Source organism: Diospyros lotus, chromosome 1, assembly GCF_014633365.1.
Source record: "Diospyros lotus cultivar Yz01 chromosome 1, ASM1463336v1, whole genome shotgun sequence".
Classification (NCBI taxonomy): Eukaryota; Viridiplantae; Streptophyta; class Magnoliopsida; order Ericales; family Ebenaceae; genus Diospyros; species Diospyros lotus.
In genome coordinates, this window is record NC_068338.1 from 53,453,738 (window position 1) to 53,472,739 (window position 19,002).

General features: G+C 34.0%; 2 protein-coding genes across 7 annotated transcripts in view; one reads left to right on the forward strand and one right to left on the reverse strand.

The window, feature by feature from the left end:
* LOC127791324 (OVARIAN TUMOR DOMAIN-containing deubiquitinating enzyme 1) overlaps positions 1 to 8,471 on the reverse strand; it is a 23,138-nt gene extending 14,667 nt beyond the window's left edge. For 3 of the 5 annotated variants that reach the window (XM_052321148.1, XM_052321140.1, XM_052321133.1), the window contains exons 1-3: positions 8,136 to 8,471; positions 7,876 to 8,040; positions 2,044 to 2,303 (exon numbers count right to left, since the gene is read on the reverse strand). In XM_052321148.1, coding sequence (XP_052177108.1) covers positions 2,044 to 2,211 — 168 coding nt within the window. In that variant the 5' untranslated portion in view covers positions 2,212 to 2,303; positions 7,876 to 8,040; positions 8,136 to 8,471. The remainder of the gene's footprint in view (positions 1 to 2,043; positions 2,304 to 7,875; positions 8,041 to 8,135) is intronic. The other 2 variants (XM_052321125.1, XM_052321156.1) reach the window with 2 other exon arrangements.
* A 5,481-nt stretch (positions 8,472 to 13,952) lies between these two features.
* LOC127799405 (violaxanthin de-epoxidase, chloroplastic) lies at positions 13,953 to 18,942 on the forward strand. Of its 2 annotated transcripts, XM_052333424.1 has the most exons (7): positions 13,971 to 14,120; positions 14,672 to 14,731; positions 15,120 to 15,433; positions 15,562 to 15,722; positions 17,014 to 17,110; positions 17,213 to 17,604; positions 18,117 to 18,942. In XM_052333424.1, the coding sequence occupies exons 3-7, from the start codon at positions 15,149 to 15,151 to the stop codon at positions 18,616 to 18,618; spliced, it is 1,437 nt and encodes a 478-aa protein (XP_052189384.1). In that variant the 5' UTR covers positions 13,971 to 14,120; positions 14,672 to 14,731; positions 15,120 to 15,148; the 3' UTR covers positions 18,619 to 18,942. The 2 variants fall into 2 exon arrangements, with proteins under 2 accessions (XP_052189376.1, XP_052189384.1); XM_052333416.1 differs by lacking the exon at positions 14,672 to 14,731 and having other exon boundaries at positions 13,953 to 14,120.
* Positions 18,943 to 19,002: the final 60 nt, after the last annotated feature.

Genomic DNA, 19,002 nt, shown 5'->3' on the forward strand with positions numbered 1-19,002 from the left:
TATTAGCTCACTCTATGAAGGCAGGCTCAACATATAAAAAAGGTTAACACATCAAATGCCTATAGCCTTGCCTGATGGCAACAATGGGGAGGTTGTTTCCCTGTTTCAATTTTCAAAAACCCAAGATGCCCAAGACACAATCAAACAACTTTACTGCCAAGTCAATCACACAAACATTTCTCTTCCAACTCTGCAGAGGAAATTGTCAGGAACCTGTCCTGACCTAGGGTTTTATTAAGAACAGAACTGTAAACGAGAGAAGAAAAGAAAGAGAAGAGGGAGAAAAAAAAGATAAAAATTAGGGAGAAACAGAGAGAATGGAGAGAGAGAATTGAAGAGGGAGAAAAGAATTCAGTTTCTTATTTCTCAACAACCTCCATACAGTTCTCGAGTAGCTTTATATAGCTACTCCTTATACAGTTTTCCAGTTATAACAAAAATAACGGCTAATTGTTATTCCCCTGAGAACTAATCTGCTACAACCACTGCTCTCTTGTAAGTATACACCCAAGGTCTTTACAGAAATTTCTCAGCCCTTACACCAATATGCCATCTCGTTCAACACAAGACGAATGAGATGAAATGGAAAAATCTAAGCCCCCGTGCCAAGATGCCATCTCTACCTCATTCCAATTCCAAAGAAATGAGCTCAAGTCATTGAGATAAATTAAAACCATAAGAAAATCAAGTTTTTTATCCACCTCTAACTCCTCTTATTCATGTCACGAATTGATTTGTGACAAGTTGATTTTAGCTCCGTGATAATAAAAAGAAAATAGGAACAGAGCAAGAAGGATAGCAGAATGAAATGAAGAGGGGAAATGGAGAGTAATAGGGAGGAAATGAGAAGCAGGAAGAAATTCAGATTCTATTCATTGATATCCTCTCCAGAGAACCTTGGGGAGGTTATATACTAGCCAGAGGTAGGGTAAATCTGCCTTAGCAGATTCCTTCCCTCATGCGGTTACAACAAACCTTTTTGTCCTATTCGCCCATAGTATGTGGGGCCTAAAACTAACTCTTAACCGAAAAATACAGCTAGATACTAAGAGCTACAGCAATACGAAATCATAGAATATTATGCTACTAAGGAATTAAAACCTTCCGAGCAAGCTGGTTCATCTAGTGACAATTCAATCCTTCTTGTTTCCACATCTCCTAACACTACAGCTGCAACTACTACTACCAATTTCTGCAAAATCAAAGTTTATAACCTAAAACTTAGGCGTGATGTATAACAGTATTGTAATGGGTCGTTACTCTCATCAACTGTTCCCTAATGGTATTAAGGAATGCCACACTAAAACATTACTAAGCAAAAAGTAACATCATGATGGTCTGTGGTGAAACTGTAGCATGAAGACACTTTATGTGCAGTACACAGCATGATCTTCAGTGAAATATGCAACAAAAGAAATTTCTAGCTTCAATTTTATTCAGTCTTACAAAAAAGATCACTTTTATTCCACTGTAAGCTTTTGGACAAATGTGGACTTAATGCATGTGTGTCTGGTCCTCATTATTGATATACTTCTTATATACTCTACTTCTATGAGGGTTGTACCTTGGTTCTGCCATCCACATGCAAAAAACATGTTTGCACATGAAAAGCTTGATACACATAATTATGCCTATTTCCTAAAAATAGCTTAAACTTTTGGGACTACTACTGACTTAACAATAACTTTTACCATGAGTAAGACCTTAGTAACTAGTATGAGAAAAAAAAAATGAAACTAATAATACTTAATCCAAAAACAGTAAGCAAATAAATAAAGTGAAATTAAAAAAAAAAAAAAAAAAAGTGGCATTAGTAAGCTGTAAGCAAAAAGTAGCTATAGTTTAACAACATAAACATAAATAGGCAAAGAACTTCACATAGTGATTTAAGATTTAAAACACAAGTTATTCTATGTGAAATTCATTAAAAGAGCAGTTATCAAAGCATAGTTGAACTTAGGGCTAGACAAGACCATAAACTACCAAAAAGAATCTAAATTTTGACAACACATAGAACTGAAATAAGGAATGGTATATTCTTGCCTTATCACCTACGAAAGGAATTTTCTCCACATCCTCGTAACAACTGGCAGATTGTTCTTGCATAACACCATCATCCTTGAACTTTGACCAATCATCAACTTCTGATGCTTGGATGGGTGCTGTGGGTTCCATTTCTCTGTTAGACAGAGGACCGTCCTGATTTTGCATCTCTTCTTACGTCACTAAAACACAACCATATGCTTATTCAATATTCCTTCAAAGTAATGTGTCCTATTTTTGCCCACTTAATATGTACCAACCTGTTCAATGACAAGAAAAGAAGGATCAGGAAGCCAATAATAAGGATTAATTAAATTCATTAGATAATTTCACTGGAATACAAATAACTTTAAACTGTGAAAGATGGTCATAAATACAGAGGATGAAACTTGAGGGAGGGCATCACTGAAAGTTTTTTTCCTGTAGCCTAGACAAAATTAATGACCAGAGTCTTTCTTGGAAATTCTTTAAATATCCAAAATGCATCTTATACAATCCATTTACACATATTTAATGTCTAATGGAAGTCAAATTTTAATTTCAAGTTTCATGGTGAATATAAAAAAAAAAAAAGTTAAGCGAACTGATATCTTGTATTTGCATAGCAATTTAGCTGAAAATATAAATCTAAAAATCAAGTAGAATGCAGGACACATCTCTTCTATCTTGATTAAATTACAATGATTGCATATCTCAACTACTATATATTGTTTGACCATTACAATCAATTCATAGCTATTTAGTTGAAAAATATACATCTAAAAATCAAGTAGAATGCAGGACATACCTCTTCTATCTTGATTAAATTACAATGATTGCATATCTCAACTACTACATATTGTTTTGACCATTACAATCAATTCATAGCTATTTGATTGATAGAAGCAGGTGGGAAAAAACAAAATGTTTATATCATCCTCAAATGATATAAAACTAATAACTCTACTTAACATATGTCTGAGTGAATATTTCAAAAAGGATTTAGAAATCCCCAATTTGAAATTTTAATTTGACTCTCTAACCAAGAATTTTAAGCAGAGATTTGGAATCCCAAAGATGTTTAATAAGCACATGATTTGAAGCAACCCACACTAGACTCGTTCCCCACCTTCACTATTATTTTCATTTGACAGAAACCTAGGAAGCACAGACACTTTAATCTGGGTGTCATACCCATATCTGTACCCATGCATATTCATCCTTCTTAAGAGACACACCCAAATAGTAATAGCCTCCCTTATGCTAATTTTAAAACCACCAATCCTAGCCTTCGAGCAATGGAAGACTAAATGCCTCCATAACCAAAAGGACAAAAGAAGGGGTCAACCTATCTCAAACCTCTTGAACCATGAAAATTCCGTTAGCAATATATTTAACCAATATCAAAACATTAGTGGTAAATATGCAAAGCTTAATGAGATTAAGACTTGGTGGTGGTTTGTCAACTTGCAAAACTTGACCCAACCTTGTCACTTGAAACAAAACCTCATTTCGTTAGCCACATAAAGTAGAAAATCAGAACACATGATTATAAGTTTTCTACACCTAACTTACAAATAAGAATAAATGATATTTCTAATGAGAATCCAAGCACTCATCAGAAACTAAGATAGCATCAAAATTGGACGAGTTGCTATGAAGGCATTCTTAAGATTTTGACAAGAAGGCATCAAGCACTAATTAATATGTTGGTACCCTTCACATGTTAAATAATGCAGTCAAAGAGCCCACCACCATCAAAGGCCAAAAGGGAACTGTCAACTGCACCACCCCCATATCCCCTAGTTAACCAAAACAATCTTGAAAATATCCTGCACAAAGTGTTTGATCTCAAGTATCTAGTGAAAATTATCCTGGAGCCATTATTAACTATATAACCAACAAACTTGATAAACTCCTCCAAAACCTTTGAGACATCCCTCCACATAACAAAATATGCCCATCAGTGGGCCACCAGGGCCAAACACAATAATATCAACTCACAAACCAAGGAAATGACTCGAGAATCTTAATGGGATACTTCCCACCAACCGAGGAAATGAAATCACCCAAACATCCCCAAAGAAAGTTTCTTTGTAATTGACCAGATTTTAGTTTCTCTATAATTCACAAGATTGTTGGTTTCTTTGCAATTTCTCAAATAACCTTGTTTTCCAGTATAACATCGATGTTCAAGTGAATATATCTTGTAAGTTATAGCATTTGTTAGCGCTTTGGGGTATCACTGTGCTTTTCTTAACCACATACTATAACTATCAAGTCATGAATGAAAGTTAGATTCTCTGGGGAAACTACTGTTTTCCTTTTTGAGAAAAGGTAGAGCGCATATCAATATCAATACAATATGATCTCAACAGAGTAAGATCTTATGTCAACTGACTGCACCAAGGCAAACTGCTACCTTTCAAAAGTATTAGACATAGTTCGAGTTTTTCAAAATTTGAAACTATTCTTTAAAAAAGATTAAACAAAATAAAACTTAAACCAAACTATTTGCCAATTTAAAACTCTCACTCACACTCACTATACAATGATCTAATGTTCTAACTCACTAGCCTTGTCAAATATGTAAAGTTTGGCACGACAAAAAAGGAAAAAATGCTGTTGTGGTTTATGTAAAAAATGAAGAAACTGCTTTTGCAGTTTTGTGCAGAAAATGCAGAAAACAGTATTGTGGTTTCTGCACAACATTTGGCAACAGCAAAGAAGAAGAAGAAGAACCACACAAAGCGGTTTTGCTCTTTCAGTAAAATCGCAAAAGCAGTTTTTCAACATTTTAGCAATACCGCTTTTAGCAGGAATAATCCCTGCCTAAGGAATGGAACTCATTTGTCGGTTTCTTTTGCCAAGGAATGAAACTCATTTGTCGGTTTCTTCCATCGGTGGTTTCCTATACATAAATTTATTGTTGTAACCGTGCAACAACAATAATAATTGTAATTTCACTTGGTTTCAAATATATTTACTCGAATGATCAAACCAGATCCGAAATATATATGAGCAGTTCAACATTGTTTCTGGATCTGTACTGTAGAGGCCGCGACGCTACTCCGCTCGGTTCGTCGTTTCTCCTTTGTCCATCTCTCTCTCTCTCCCTGGTTGTATCTTCAGTCTCTCCCTCTTCCCTGCTTTCTGTGTATATTCTATGTGCTTGCATATTGCATATATGGATTTGGTTGTTTGATTGTATTTCTATTTAGATTTTCTAGGGTTTGGAAAGTCGAGGGTGAATTTGTCCGATTAGTACCCTAGAATATAGGTTGTCGGGTTTAGAAACTAAAGGATTATTCTCTCTTACTGTTTAGGTGATTTCATTTCCGTGCTCGAGTCATTTTGTGGCGCTCTATTTACATGCTGATGCTTCTGTGTTAGGATTGAATAGAGAATTCTATTATTTGATTATACTTAAAATTGGTTTTGGTGTTCTTTTCTGTCTGTTTATATAGTCTCTCAGTCTACTTGATTACTAGATATACTTGATCCTTTGTCATGGTTACTCATATTTTGTTCTCTTGTTCAATAATGTAAGTAAATAAATATGTTGAGGTTTTTTTGTTTTTCAAAAGTTAAATCCATGTATATGTATATATATTTGTAATAGCAATAAAACTCAAACCAAACCAACTCCCAATCTAAAACTCTGACCTCATTAATCATTAGCCTTGCAGAATAAACCGTTTTGACAGTTTAACTTTTCGTGATGCTTTTAGGGAAAACCAGTTAAGCAGTTTTACATTTTATATATAAATGGATGAAGTGGTATTAAAAGGGAATAATCTGCTTGTGCTTTATTTTTAAAAGGAACATTTCTGGTTTCTGCCCTTAAGCAGAAACTGACAAATGAGTTCCATTCCTTGGCAGAAGAAACCGACAAATGAGTTCCATTCCTTAGGCAGGGATTATTCCTACTAAAAGCGGTATTGCTGAAATGTTGAAAAACTGCTTTTGCGATTTTACTGAAAGAGCAAAACTGCTTTGTGCGATTTCTGGTTTCTGCCCTTGGGCAGAAACCGACAAATGAGTTCCATTCCTTGGCAAAAGATAAACCTACTAAAAGCGGTAATGCTGAAATGTTGAAAAACTGCTTTTGCGATTTTACTGAAAGAGCAAAACCACTTTGCTGCAGAAAAACTTCTTTGCTGTTGCCAAATGTTGTGCAGAAACCATAATACTGCTTTCTGCATTTTCTGCACAAAACTGCAAAAGCAGTTTCTTCATTTTTTACATAAACCACAACAGCATCTTTTCCTTTTTTGTCGTGCCAAACTTTACATATTTGACAAGGCTAGTGAGTTAGAACATTAGATCATTGTATAGTGAGTGTGAGTGAGAGTTTTGAATTGGCAAATAGTTTGGTTTAAGTTTTATTTTGTTTAATCTTTTTTAAAGAATAGTTTCAAATTTTGAGAAACTCGAACTATGTCTAATACTTTTGAAAGGTAGCAGTTTGCCTTGGTGCAGTCAGTTGACATAAGATCTTACTATGTTGAGATCATATTGTATTGATATTGATATGCGCTCTACCTTTTCTCAAAAAGGAAAACAGTAGTTTCCCCAGAGAATCTAACTTTCATTCATGACGTGATAGTTATAGTACATGATAATATTTACCTATCAAAGAATTGTTTGTTACATAATCATTATTAAATAATTGGTAACCTTGTGAAAAAAATGTTATCAAACCAGTGGTACAACTTACCCAAAAGAACGCTTATGTCCTTGCCATAATATTGCACTCCCTAACAATCGACTGTCATGTGACGATTCCTCCCAACCGGCAAGCACATATGTAAATTTCATATCAAATGTACAAGCTACTAAAACATTTCGAAAATCACTTGCTTTCTATTGCGATGCCTAGCTTGTTCTTCTAAGGGGACATTCGCAACAATATGTGTACCATCTATTGCCCCTACAGCATCCTTTAACAAAAAATATATATATATACTTTTAATAATAAAATTACTTTAGAATATCGAATCTTTACAAAATATATAATGAAATAATTTCGACCCCTAACCTAAAAATATGTGAACCAAGGCTTGACATTTTCTTTCTTGTATGGTGAATTGTGAACAGTGGCGTTATTACTGACAACATCTCTATACAATTCAAGACGAGCGTGTAAGACCCTATGGAAGTAATAACTCACTGTTTGTCCAGATCTAAAGAAAGTAAAACTTCCAACTTGATTACATTCGTCATACCCGACCGTGTTCAGGAAAATAGCCACTTGTTCCTCAACTAGGAAAGATCTACTATCAACCAATCCATATGTTGGTAACCGAGCACATAATCTATGAAACGAATCTATTTTCATCCTAAGTAGGTTATGACGGATTCTATCACTTATTCCAAACATTCGTGCAAGGGTCATTTGTCTTTCAAAATCCCAATTTATATGAGAAGCCCTTGGGAGATGTTGGTTGCGACGCCTAATATCATTATATATCACAATCACTTGCATGACCATCATCCAAAATAAACCCAAACGTTGTAGTTGCCATCAACATTGATTCCTTGTTGAAGGCATGTTACTCACTACCACGTATAAAATAAAAATTCAATAAAATCAACATATAAATTATATAATGTAATTACATAAGACACATACAAAATATTTTCGCCATTAAAAGTGAACAAAAACTCACATAATTTTACACAAACTAAATAGTAAAGACTGAATTATTACACCATTAAACCCCAAAGAAAAGGTAAAAATAGATATTGAAAACAAAGGATAAACCAAAATGCAAAACCAGAAATAGAAGACCGCCGGCCGTCCATCGGAAGGTGGCCGAAAACCAGATAGGGTTGGGCCGGAAAGCTTACCGTGGACGAAGATGGCGACGAGGATGAACGGCGGTCTGCAAGTCGGAATCGGAGGTCGACTTCGGCGGAGATGGCGAACACAAAGATCGCTCGCTGAAACAGAGACCAAGATCGCTTCCGGTGGACGAAGACTCCAGATCGATGGTCGAAGACCAAGATCGCTCGCTGAAACAGAGAGAAAAACCAAGATCGGTGGACGAAGACCAAGATCGCTCGCCGGATCTACAGAAATAATAACAGAACGTGGCCGGAAACCTTACCGTGGAAGAAGATGAAGATGCGCCGGTGGTCTGAAACTCGAAATCGGAGATGGCGACGAACACGAAGTCGGGGCTGGTCCTCTGCGAAGATGGCGACGAAGACCAAGACGGAGCTCGTCTTCGGCGGTGGATTGCAACTCACAGGAAGTCGGAGATGGCGACGAAGCCCAAGTCGGGGCTCGACTTCGGCGGTGGATGGCGACGAAGAGGAAGGGGACAAAGCCGGCGCGAATGGGAGGGGAGAACCCTAGAGAAATCGAGGTGGACAGAAGCAATGGAATTTGGGTGAACGGATGCAACACGCGGTGAGTGAATTCGCTGCCATTTCCAGCAAAAGCGATAAACACTATAAAATTAAAATTTGAGTAAAAATTAGTCAATTTTTATGAAAAATATAGACAATTAAATGCATCCTAAATGTCAAATATTAGATAAATAGATAAATCACACTCCGCGCTATTTGATATTCAAAAAATTATTAGTAAATGGCTATTAATTTATTGTAAATGTTCAAAATACCTTTTTATCTTTTTTTAATCTAAAAATAAATAAAAAAATATCAATAGTGATTGATCACCGTCTCATCACCGTTATGCCATCGACACTAGATCCCTCTATTAAAAGAACTTATAGACAAATGGAAATAAACGAAATGGAATAACGGTTATGAGAGACAGCGACCAAACATAATTAAATCTTAACTAAATATTGACTATGGATCATCTATTATTTTTTAGTTGATATGTTGGTTTTGGTTTTAAAATATCAAAAAATATTTAAAATTTTAAATATAAATTATTTTGAAATAGAACAATTCACATTGTCATAAGGTGCTAATGTGATGATCAATAATTAAACTTCAAGACAAATCGTACACAATAATCCAATCAAGAAAGGCAACACATTGAGGTGATATGAGAGATTTAACTAAGTATGAGGCATGCAACGCAACAAATGACTTTGGGCAAATAAGACAATGAGCTTAAAATCACGTATAAGATAAAACACGAAAGATTTTAAAGATATCTTAAAATTGCACACAAACAAGACATAAGCACGTATGCAAGGTTACTCGTGCGACATTGTAGCATACAATTTGAAACGTATAGAAATATAATATTTATTATATACATAATAACAAGTTAAGTTGTAAGTTTTATGACATAAAACTATCCAAATATTAGTAAAACTAAATTTTAGACATGTATCGTTAAGTTTACAAGATTGTATCTTTAAGTCTTGAATTAGACCCATAATTTTACAAGTATAATTTAAATTTATTAGAATACTATTAATAATTTGCATTTAGTAATTTACATTAATAATTTAAAATTTTCAATTATTTTGAAATAATAAGTACTAATTATTGTAAAATTAATAATAAATTTTAAATATATGAGTTTTTCAATATTAATTATGGGTTTTTTAATACATTATTATGTGAATATTAAATATTTAATTAATCTGTCAATCAATAAAAAATAAATACTATTTATGATAAATATGAATAGACACTTAAAGTATTAATTGAGTTATAAAAAATTATCTTATCTTTATATAATATAATAATATATAATATCTTTATATATATAAAAGTATGATAGTAAAAAAAAAAATTCTCCCCAAAACTTGCATTAATAATTTACATTTAGTACTTATTGCATTTAGTAATTTGTATTAATAATTTAAATTTTTTAATTATTTTGAAATAATAAGTACTAATTACTTTAAAATTAATAATGGATTTTAAATACATAAGTTTTCTAATACTAATCATGAGTTTTTCAATAATATTAAATATTTAATTAATCCGTCAATCAATCAAAAATAAATAGTATTTATGAAGAATATGAATAGACACTTGAAGTATTAATTAAGTCACACAAAATTATCTTATCATTATATAATATAATAATATATAATATCTTTATATATATAAAATAAGATAGTCATTGTTAATACAATTTTTCACTTAAACTGTGTTAATTTTTTTTTTTTCACAAGCTATTACTCTGCCTACATTTAATTTATTGAATACAACAAATAAATATTTATAAATTAAAAAATACAAAATATATATCTTAGAACATTAAACACAGCTTCAATGCATTAAAAAATAAATTATTCAATTTATTGAATACAGTAGATAAGTATTTAGGAATTAAAAATAAAAATATATATCTTAGACACATTAAACAGTGATGAAAAGCTTTTGAAATTTATTCAGTTTGATAAATATGGTTAATTATAGTTTCAGCATTAATTATTCGAGTAGATAAATATTATCGAATGTATAACTATCAATTAAAACTAGGAAGGCGAAGACTTAATAAGTTGATTGTGCTAATTTAATTTTTTTTTCCCAAAGCTTAATATTTAATTTATTGAATATAGCAGGTTCCAATGCACCAAAAAATAAATTATTTAATAATAATTTATTCAATTTATTGAATACACGATATTCTAAAAAATGAATTGTTCAATTTATTTAATACAATAGATAAAGATTTAGGAATAAAAAAATAAAAAAATATATCTTAGATACATTAAATAACAGATAAATATGGTTAATGATGGTTTTAACGTTAATTCTTCAAGTAGATAAATATTTTCGGATGTATAACTATCAATTAAAACCATGAAGATGGAGACTTAATAAGTTGACTATGCTAATTTTTTTTTTTCCCCAAACTATTACTCTACCTACATTCAATTTATTGAATACAAGAGGTTCCAATGTAAAAAAAATGAATTATTTAATAATAAATTATTAAATTTATTGAATAAGCAGGTTCCAATGCACAACAAAAAGTATTTAGGAATTAAAATATAAAAAATATATATTTTAGATATATTAAATAACATTTAAATATGGTTAATGATGATTTAAATGTTAATTCTTCAAGCGGATAAATATTGCCTAGTGTGTCTACATTCAATTTATTGAATACATCAAGTTTTAATACACTAAAAAATGAATTATTCAGCAATAATTTATTCAATTTATTAAATATAACAGGTTCTAATTCACAAAAAATTGAATTATTCAATTTATTGAATACAAAAAATAAATATTTAAGAATTAAAAAGTAAAAAAATATATCTTAAACACATTAAACATGAGATAAATATGGTTAATGATAGTTTCAACATTAATTCTTCAAACAGATAAATATTATCCAATGTGCTTACATTCAATTTATTGAATATAACAGGTTTTAGTGCAACAAAAAATAAATTATTCAATAATGATTTATTCAATTTATTGAATACAATTATGAGTGTGCAAAAAAACCAGCACACTGCGAAAACTAGCCAAATTGAACCAGACCACATCGAACCGGTCAATTTTTTCATTAGAGTAGTCAGAAACGGGTTGTCGTATGCCTAAACCGCGATTTACACGGTTTGGGCCTTTGGTAGTTCAGTTTCAAATCGAACTGCCGGATTCTTCATACTTTTGCGTATAATAAAAATAAAAATTATATAAATTATTATTAAATTAATAAAGAACCGTCATTAGCATTAATTAAAGATACTTACGCGGATGCCAATGCCATTAATCTCCTTTGCATTAATTAAAGTTGCGCAGGTGCCACTGCCAATGCCATTAAGCCATTTTGAATTAACAAACTCAACCTTTCTCTCTTTCTCTTGTAGCACAAGTGACACATTGACGCCCTCATATTTCTCTCTCTCTGCTCCCACAACCTCTTTGTCCCACCATTATCTCTCGCGCTCCCTTTACTCGGCACAAGTGATGCCTCAATTTCTCACTTCTCTCTCACAGTATCTCTATCGTTCTCTGTTCCCATAGCCTCTATTCCGTCGCTGCAACTGCCTCCCATCGCCGCGAGCTCCACCGCCTTCCTACTGTTGCCATCCACAACGCTGTAGCCGATGGTTGCTGACTCGTTGCATCCCGCTCAATGGTCGGCAGTCGCTATTATGCGGGCTGCCCATCACCCATGCCTCTCTTTTGCGCTCGCTTTCCCTCACTACCACTATAAGTTATCTCCTTTAATGCTTTTTTGGGTTATGAGTTTCAGGCTTTATGACTATGCTATGGATTTGGTTTAGATATGTGGTTGTTGCTTGCTTTTGATAAATATTGCATCAGACCGCAAAAATTGCACCAGACCGCACCGCAAATTACGGTTGCGGTGTGGTTTGGTTTAATGCCAAACTGCATGTGCGATTTGGCGTGTTGAAAATACTCTAAACCGCACCGTGAACACCCCTAAATACAACAAGTTCCAATGCAGCCAAAAATAAACTATTTAATTTATTGAATATTACAGTTCCAATGCAATAAAAAATAAATTATTCAATTTATTGAATATAACAAATAAATATGATTAATGATGGTTTAAATGTTAATTCTTCAAGCAGATAAATATTACCGAATGTGTCTGCATTCAATTTATTGAATAAAACAAGTTTCAAAGTACTAAAAAATGAATTATTCAATTTATTGAATACAACAGGTTTCAATGTATCAAAAAATGAATTATTTAATTTATTGAATACAATAGTTCAAATGCATCAAAAATAAATTATTTAATTTGTTGAATACAACAGATAAATATTTAGGAATTAAAAAATAAAAAAATATATCTTAGACACATTAAATAACAGATAAATATGGTTAATGATGATTTAAACGTTAATTCTTCAAGCAGATAAATGGGCAACTGTATGTTGCAATATCAAGAGGCATAAGATGCAGTGGGTTGAAGATACTAATATGTGATAAAGAGGTTGAACAAACAACTTTGATCATAAATGTTGTATACAAATAAGTCTTCCCAAATTTATTTTAATCACAATAAAATAAAATTATTGTTTATTTGCTAATTCATATAGTATATTAAATTTGTTGTAATGTATATTTTATATTTTAAATTATTATTTTATACATATTTTTGTTGAATATTGTATTCCATGCATCACACAGGTCAAGAACTAGTTTTAATAAATAATTACTAAATAATTAAATATTGCAAAGAACATTTGATTTATTTAATTTTGATAACTTTTTCAAAAATTATTCTTGAAACTAGCCAAATGGGCATGTTGGGTTATGTCACGAGTTGGCCTGCAGGTGCGCGGGGCTACAAGTCATATACCTTTAGCTCAACATGACCCTATAAGCTTGGGGTAGGTTGACACGACTCGTTGTAACAATGGGCTGCGTTGGACTAGTTTAGTAGGCATATTGAGTTGTAGCAGTCCATGGGCAGCCCAATTCAATTGACATCTACGAGCAAAATACTCTCAATTAAATTTGTTTTTTAGACTTCAACGTGACAAAACCCCTTTTAGTCGATGGACAATGAATTCGAGACTTCAATTTATGAGAAGCTTGGAGTAGAGACTCTAATAGAGTTTTTGGTTTAATATAAGGGTGAATAATATTTTGATTAAATTAAAATAATTAAATTAAATTAGTTAAAATTATCAGTTTTGTTCTATCTAAATTGTAGATATGTTTACTTCAATTTTCAAGTTTAATAATTTTAATTATTTCAGTTCGGTTCGATCTTCGTATTAAAAAAAAATTGAAATGATCAAAATATAAAAAAATGATGTCCTTTTTTACTTTGTTATTTTAATTTTTTTTGTTTTGTGGTAGGTTTGATTTTTTTTTCTATTTTTTAATTTATTCAATTTGAGAATGTATTTACTAGGTTAAACTCAAATTTTGTCACAAATTCAGTATATTCAAGCAATTCGGACGATAAGGACACACGGGTTGGGGGCCTGCAGGACCGGTCCGTGACAATAGGGACACATTAAAACGAACGGCGCGTTTGGTTATACGTTACCGGTCTGGTTTCCACACGATGTCTTATCCGACTTGTATGAACTCTCTCTCTCCATCCGCTGGTTCGAGATTCTCCCTGTAACCATTTGCTGCAATGAAAAGCATATTCCTATCCTTTTCGTCATCTGCGCGTTCCTGTGCTTCACCATCTTCACGAGGTTTGCTTCGTCTCCATTTTTATGGACTTTTACTTATTATCCGAACCTGCTTTTTCTTTATTTCTTGTTAGACACCTTCAGAAAACCTGCTCAATCTTTCCCGCATTGCTTGAGTTGAGAATCAGGCGTGTGTCACTATACTCAAATTTGTTCGAGTTTCTTTGTGTGATTCTTGAAGAATCATTCAATAATTAACATCGATTTGTTGCTATTTGAAGATGGAGTGGTCTCTTGTGTTTAGGTTTGGGGAAAGGTGTCTAGAAGTAAAGTTCTCGTTAGAATTGGCTCCATCAATTTTTTTAAGAGCATAACTCAAATTTCCATTGAGGACTGAGGACACGTTGTGTTGGTCCTCGGAAGAACATATAGGCGGCCATGTAAATTTTTTATTAGAACTCATCTATTTGCTTTTAAACCACTCATTTACTCATGGTGCAACCGTACTTTTAATGCCATTAGCTTCTTGGAAGGAACTTTTTCTCTAGGAGTAGTGATTTATTTTTTTAGTACTTTTATAATTCTGGTTTATGAATACAAATTTCATTGTGCAGAATTTGGGAAACTGATAGCCACTGACATCAACACCGGAGGTTAAGCCTAAGAAGCAAGCGGTACAGTTAGATTTTAAGTTGGACCTTTATTGTTGTTTGGATTCAGATCTGAACCTAAACCAGTTATAGGGAGCTCAAGTTTATGATATCTTTCTAAGGGTCCTGCATCCAAAACCATAATTCAGAATCCACAGTAATGGGTTACTGATATTGTGCATCATTGTACTTGAAGGAATGATGAAAACATTCCGATGGCATTTACATTATAAATATATATTTTTTTAATTTGAGGCGGTTCAGATGTGGAAAACGGAGGTCTGCTTAAGCTGATTTTTGGTTGATCTATACTTGAATGTAATATAAGACCATTGTAACATAAGAGAGAGAAAACAAGGAAAGAAAAAGGAAACGGCAGATTAGACGCCCACTGATATCTATCAATTCACAGGTCGCATTCAGGAGTTTACACATTGGAACATGGCATTTTCAGCGCATTTACTCTATCTCTGTAATGCTGGAAGAATAGGCTTGTGTTCCAAACCACGAGTTAGTAGTGTTGGATGGTCGAACAGGAGAGCCGTTGATTCTTATTGTTGCTTAGTCAATGTGAAAACACAAACCAACAGGAGATTTGGAAAATACCCTGGCTTGTTAAGATCTTATAGAATATCTTGCTGGTTGGAGTCAAGATTTTCAGATCTTCTTTCGTCTTGGTCTCTGAAGATCTGTTCAGTTAGGGGGACCCGTGCAAGTATACATGAGGTAGCTTCTTCAATGTATGTGCTCTTTGTTTTCTGCCTGTTAACTTTCTCATTTCTTCTAGTTTTTCAAAAAAAGTGAATCTTTTGTCTTCTTTCTTTAATTTGTTCCTTTATTTGGTTGGTTTCTAGGAAAAAGGAATAGTTGAATTTCAAAGGGAAATGATAATTAGTCTTCTGAAGAGCCAATTCATCAAAATAGCTGCCATGGTGGCCTGTTTGTTCTTGGTTATTCCAGCAGCTGATGCTGTAGATGCTCTTAAGACTTGTACTTGCTTACTGAAAGAGTGCAGGTACTTATTTGAAATTGCTTAATGTGCTGCTGAAACAGTTTAACTGGTGTTCGATTACTTCAGCAGGATTGCTTAAAAATGTTACAGATACACCACTACCATACCCAACGGTTATTCCTATTCTGGCTAAAATAATTATTAGATAGGAACTTTGGTTGTATGCTTGGCCCCTTTAATCTTGGTGATTTAGCAGAAACTGTAAAGTGCAAATAAAATCCAGAACTTTGTCAGTTTGTTGCATTTACATCATAATGCATATCAAATGGCCCCCATATTTTTTTGAACCAGTTCTATACTTCTGCAAGCTACATGCCTTCGTCTTAATCAAACTCTTCAGAAGACAGCAGCGCTGGGGGCAATAACTACTTTTCTGGATGTAGTTGAAAAAAGCCCCAAATGTCATCTAGATTTATTTTTTGAGGATCATTTTAGTAGGGATAAGCCTTAGTAGCAATGGTAAAGTTGCCTTCTTTGTGACCGAAAGGTCACGGTTTGAGTTGTGAAAACTACCTCATTGTGAAAAAGCAAGAGAAAGGCTACATACAAATATGATCTGCCCTAACCCTTGCAAAGTGAGGAGCTTTGTTCATTGAGGACACCTTTTAAGAATCATAGCAGTGAAAAAAGAAATTGTTGTGAGAACTTGATTTTGAAATGCTTTTGCTATTGGACTCCTTAAAAGATAAGAGGTTGGTGCCACTTGTCTTGGTAAGTTATTTCTTTTAAGGTTTTGAACTCCCCCTGCCCCGACCTCTGGAGGAACCAACTATACGATGGATGGGCTCATGCAGAGGAAAATTAGATGATTGTGATGGAAATATGGTAGGATTTGCCGATCTATTGTAAGGTTGACCCCAAATACAAATGATGGCCTATTGTTATTCACAGACAATCTTTCCTTTCATATTTAGTCCGTGTCACTTTAAGAAGTCTAGTGACGTCGATGGTGTTGAAGTTGCTTCCCACTGCATTCTTGATGAGTATCGAAGCTTTCCTCTTTGTTCAGTTAAGTTCTTTTATCTATCAACTTCATCCACCCAAAATGGAGGAGGATGAAATGCTTAAAATGTCCGCGTCATTAAAAAGTTTGATCTGCGGAACAAGAAGAAGCATCTCATAATCCACCCAAAAAAGTAAATAAATAAAAATAAAATGGAACAGAAGGGGAGGCAAAGTATTGCAGATCCGGATATCTTGGTAAGAAATTCTATCTGTATGTATCTTTGAATTATGTTTTCCAAGGTTTTACAGCTATCCTCGTCTGCACTAATGAACCTATTAATCTTCTCAGAGTGGAACTTGCCAAGTGCATTGCAAACCCATCGTGTGCAGCTAATGTTGCTTGCCTCCAGACATGCAACAATCGGCCTGACGAGACTGAATGCCAGGTTTTCTGTACAAATTATGCCCCTTATGTCCTCCTTGGAGCACTTTGTGCTTAAGGGACACTAACTCAGTTCTTAGCAATCCCTTGGTTCTCCTTTTCGCAGATCAAATGCGGAGACTTGTTTGAAAACAATGTTGTTGATGAGTTCAATGAATGTGCAGTTTCAAGGAAGAAATGCGTTCCCCGGAAATCTGATCTTGGGGATTTTCCTATCCCTGATCCTAGTGGTATGGTCGGAAACTTTAATATGAAAGATTTCAGCGGGAAGTGGTTCATAACAAGTGGCTTAAATCCAACCTTCGATACTTTTAATTGCCAACTACATGAGTTCCATGTAGAATCCAACAAACTTGTTGGGAACTTGACCTGGCGAATACGGACTCCAGATGGTGGTTTTTTCACTCGATCAACTGTTCAGAGATTCGTGCAAGATCCTACACAACCAGGGATACTCTACAATCATGACAATGAGTATCTTCACTACCAAGACGACTGGTATCCCTCTTATCTTCACTGCAGTCTTTCTCCTCATCTGAATGTATGCAAGTTCTCAGTTATTTAATCAAAAGTAACATCCATAACACTCTTGACAACTAATAAATTGGCCCAAATAAATATGATACTATGATGCATCGGTTTTTTTATCCTACAAAATTAATATTTCATTGAAGTTTGTCTTAGTGAAGCACTTCTCTTCCAATTATTGTAGCACAGAGAAGATAGAATGCAAACATGAAAAATACTTTTTTTTTTCTTCTGTTGAAATTCAGAAGCCCTACAATGTTGACCAAAAAAAAAAAAGAAAAGAAAAAAGGCTTTTGAGTTGCATACCATTTTGCATATAGATAATATCAAGAAGAGATAACATTTGTCCAACCTACTGTTGATGTGCTTTCGTGGTTATGCTTCAACTTCTCACCTATTTTTGCTCCTCGCATGAATTTAGCCCCTGCCTTTTCAACTTCCAAACTTAATATCTTAGGGATCTACTTTAATGATCTGTGCAGGTATATATTGTCCTCCAAAGTGGAGAATAAACCGGATGACTACGTATTTGTATATTACCGGGGCAGGAATGATGCATGGGATGGATATGGCGGGGCTGTTGTGTACACTAGAAGTGCAGTTTTGCCTGACAGCATTGTACCAGAATTAGAAAAGGCGGCTCAAAGGATAGGACGCGATTTCAATAAGTTTATCAGAACCGATAATACTTGTGGTCCAGAACCTCCCCTTGTAGAGAGACTGGAGAAGACTGTGGAAGAAGGGGAAAGAACGATCGTAAGGGAGGTTGAAGAAATAGAAGAGGAGGTGGAGGAGTTGGGGAAGGCTGAGATGACCTTGTTAGAGAGGCTGGCTGAAGGGCTTCGAGAGCTAAAACAAGATGAAGAGAACTTTTTCAAGGAGCTGAGCAAGGAAGAGATGGATCTTCTGAGTGAACTTAAGATGGAAGCAACCGAGGTGGAGAAACTCTTTGGAGGAGCACTGCCACTGAGGAAGCTAAGATAGAATTAGAGGGCCAATTCATCTTAATTTTTGCAAGTGTGAGGCTCTGTTGGAACCATGCCAGTTGCCAGCTTAGCTCCCTCTTGCCACAAATCCACTGGAGATGTAGGTGGCAAGCTACAAGACTTTCCTATCCCACATCTGCAGAAATGCAAACTGTTTTAGGTTTACAAGGTATTGAATTGTGTATTGAAACACTTATTTGCTCATTGTTCTTGTTGGCTTCTTGACTCTTCTAGGCCTAGTTTTCTATATTTTTAACTCTTGTACCTTATATTGTTATATTATCTGGCACCTGGCTCATCTATACAGAAAATATTATAAGAATTCATATAACTACAAATTAGGAATCCACAGGCCAAGTATCTCGATCCCATTTTCCAGCTT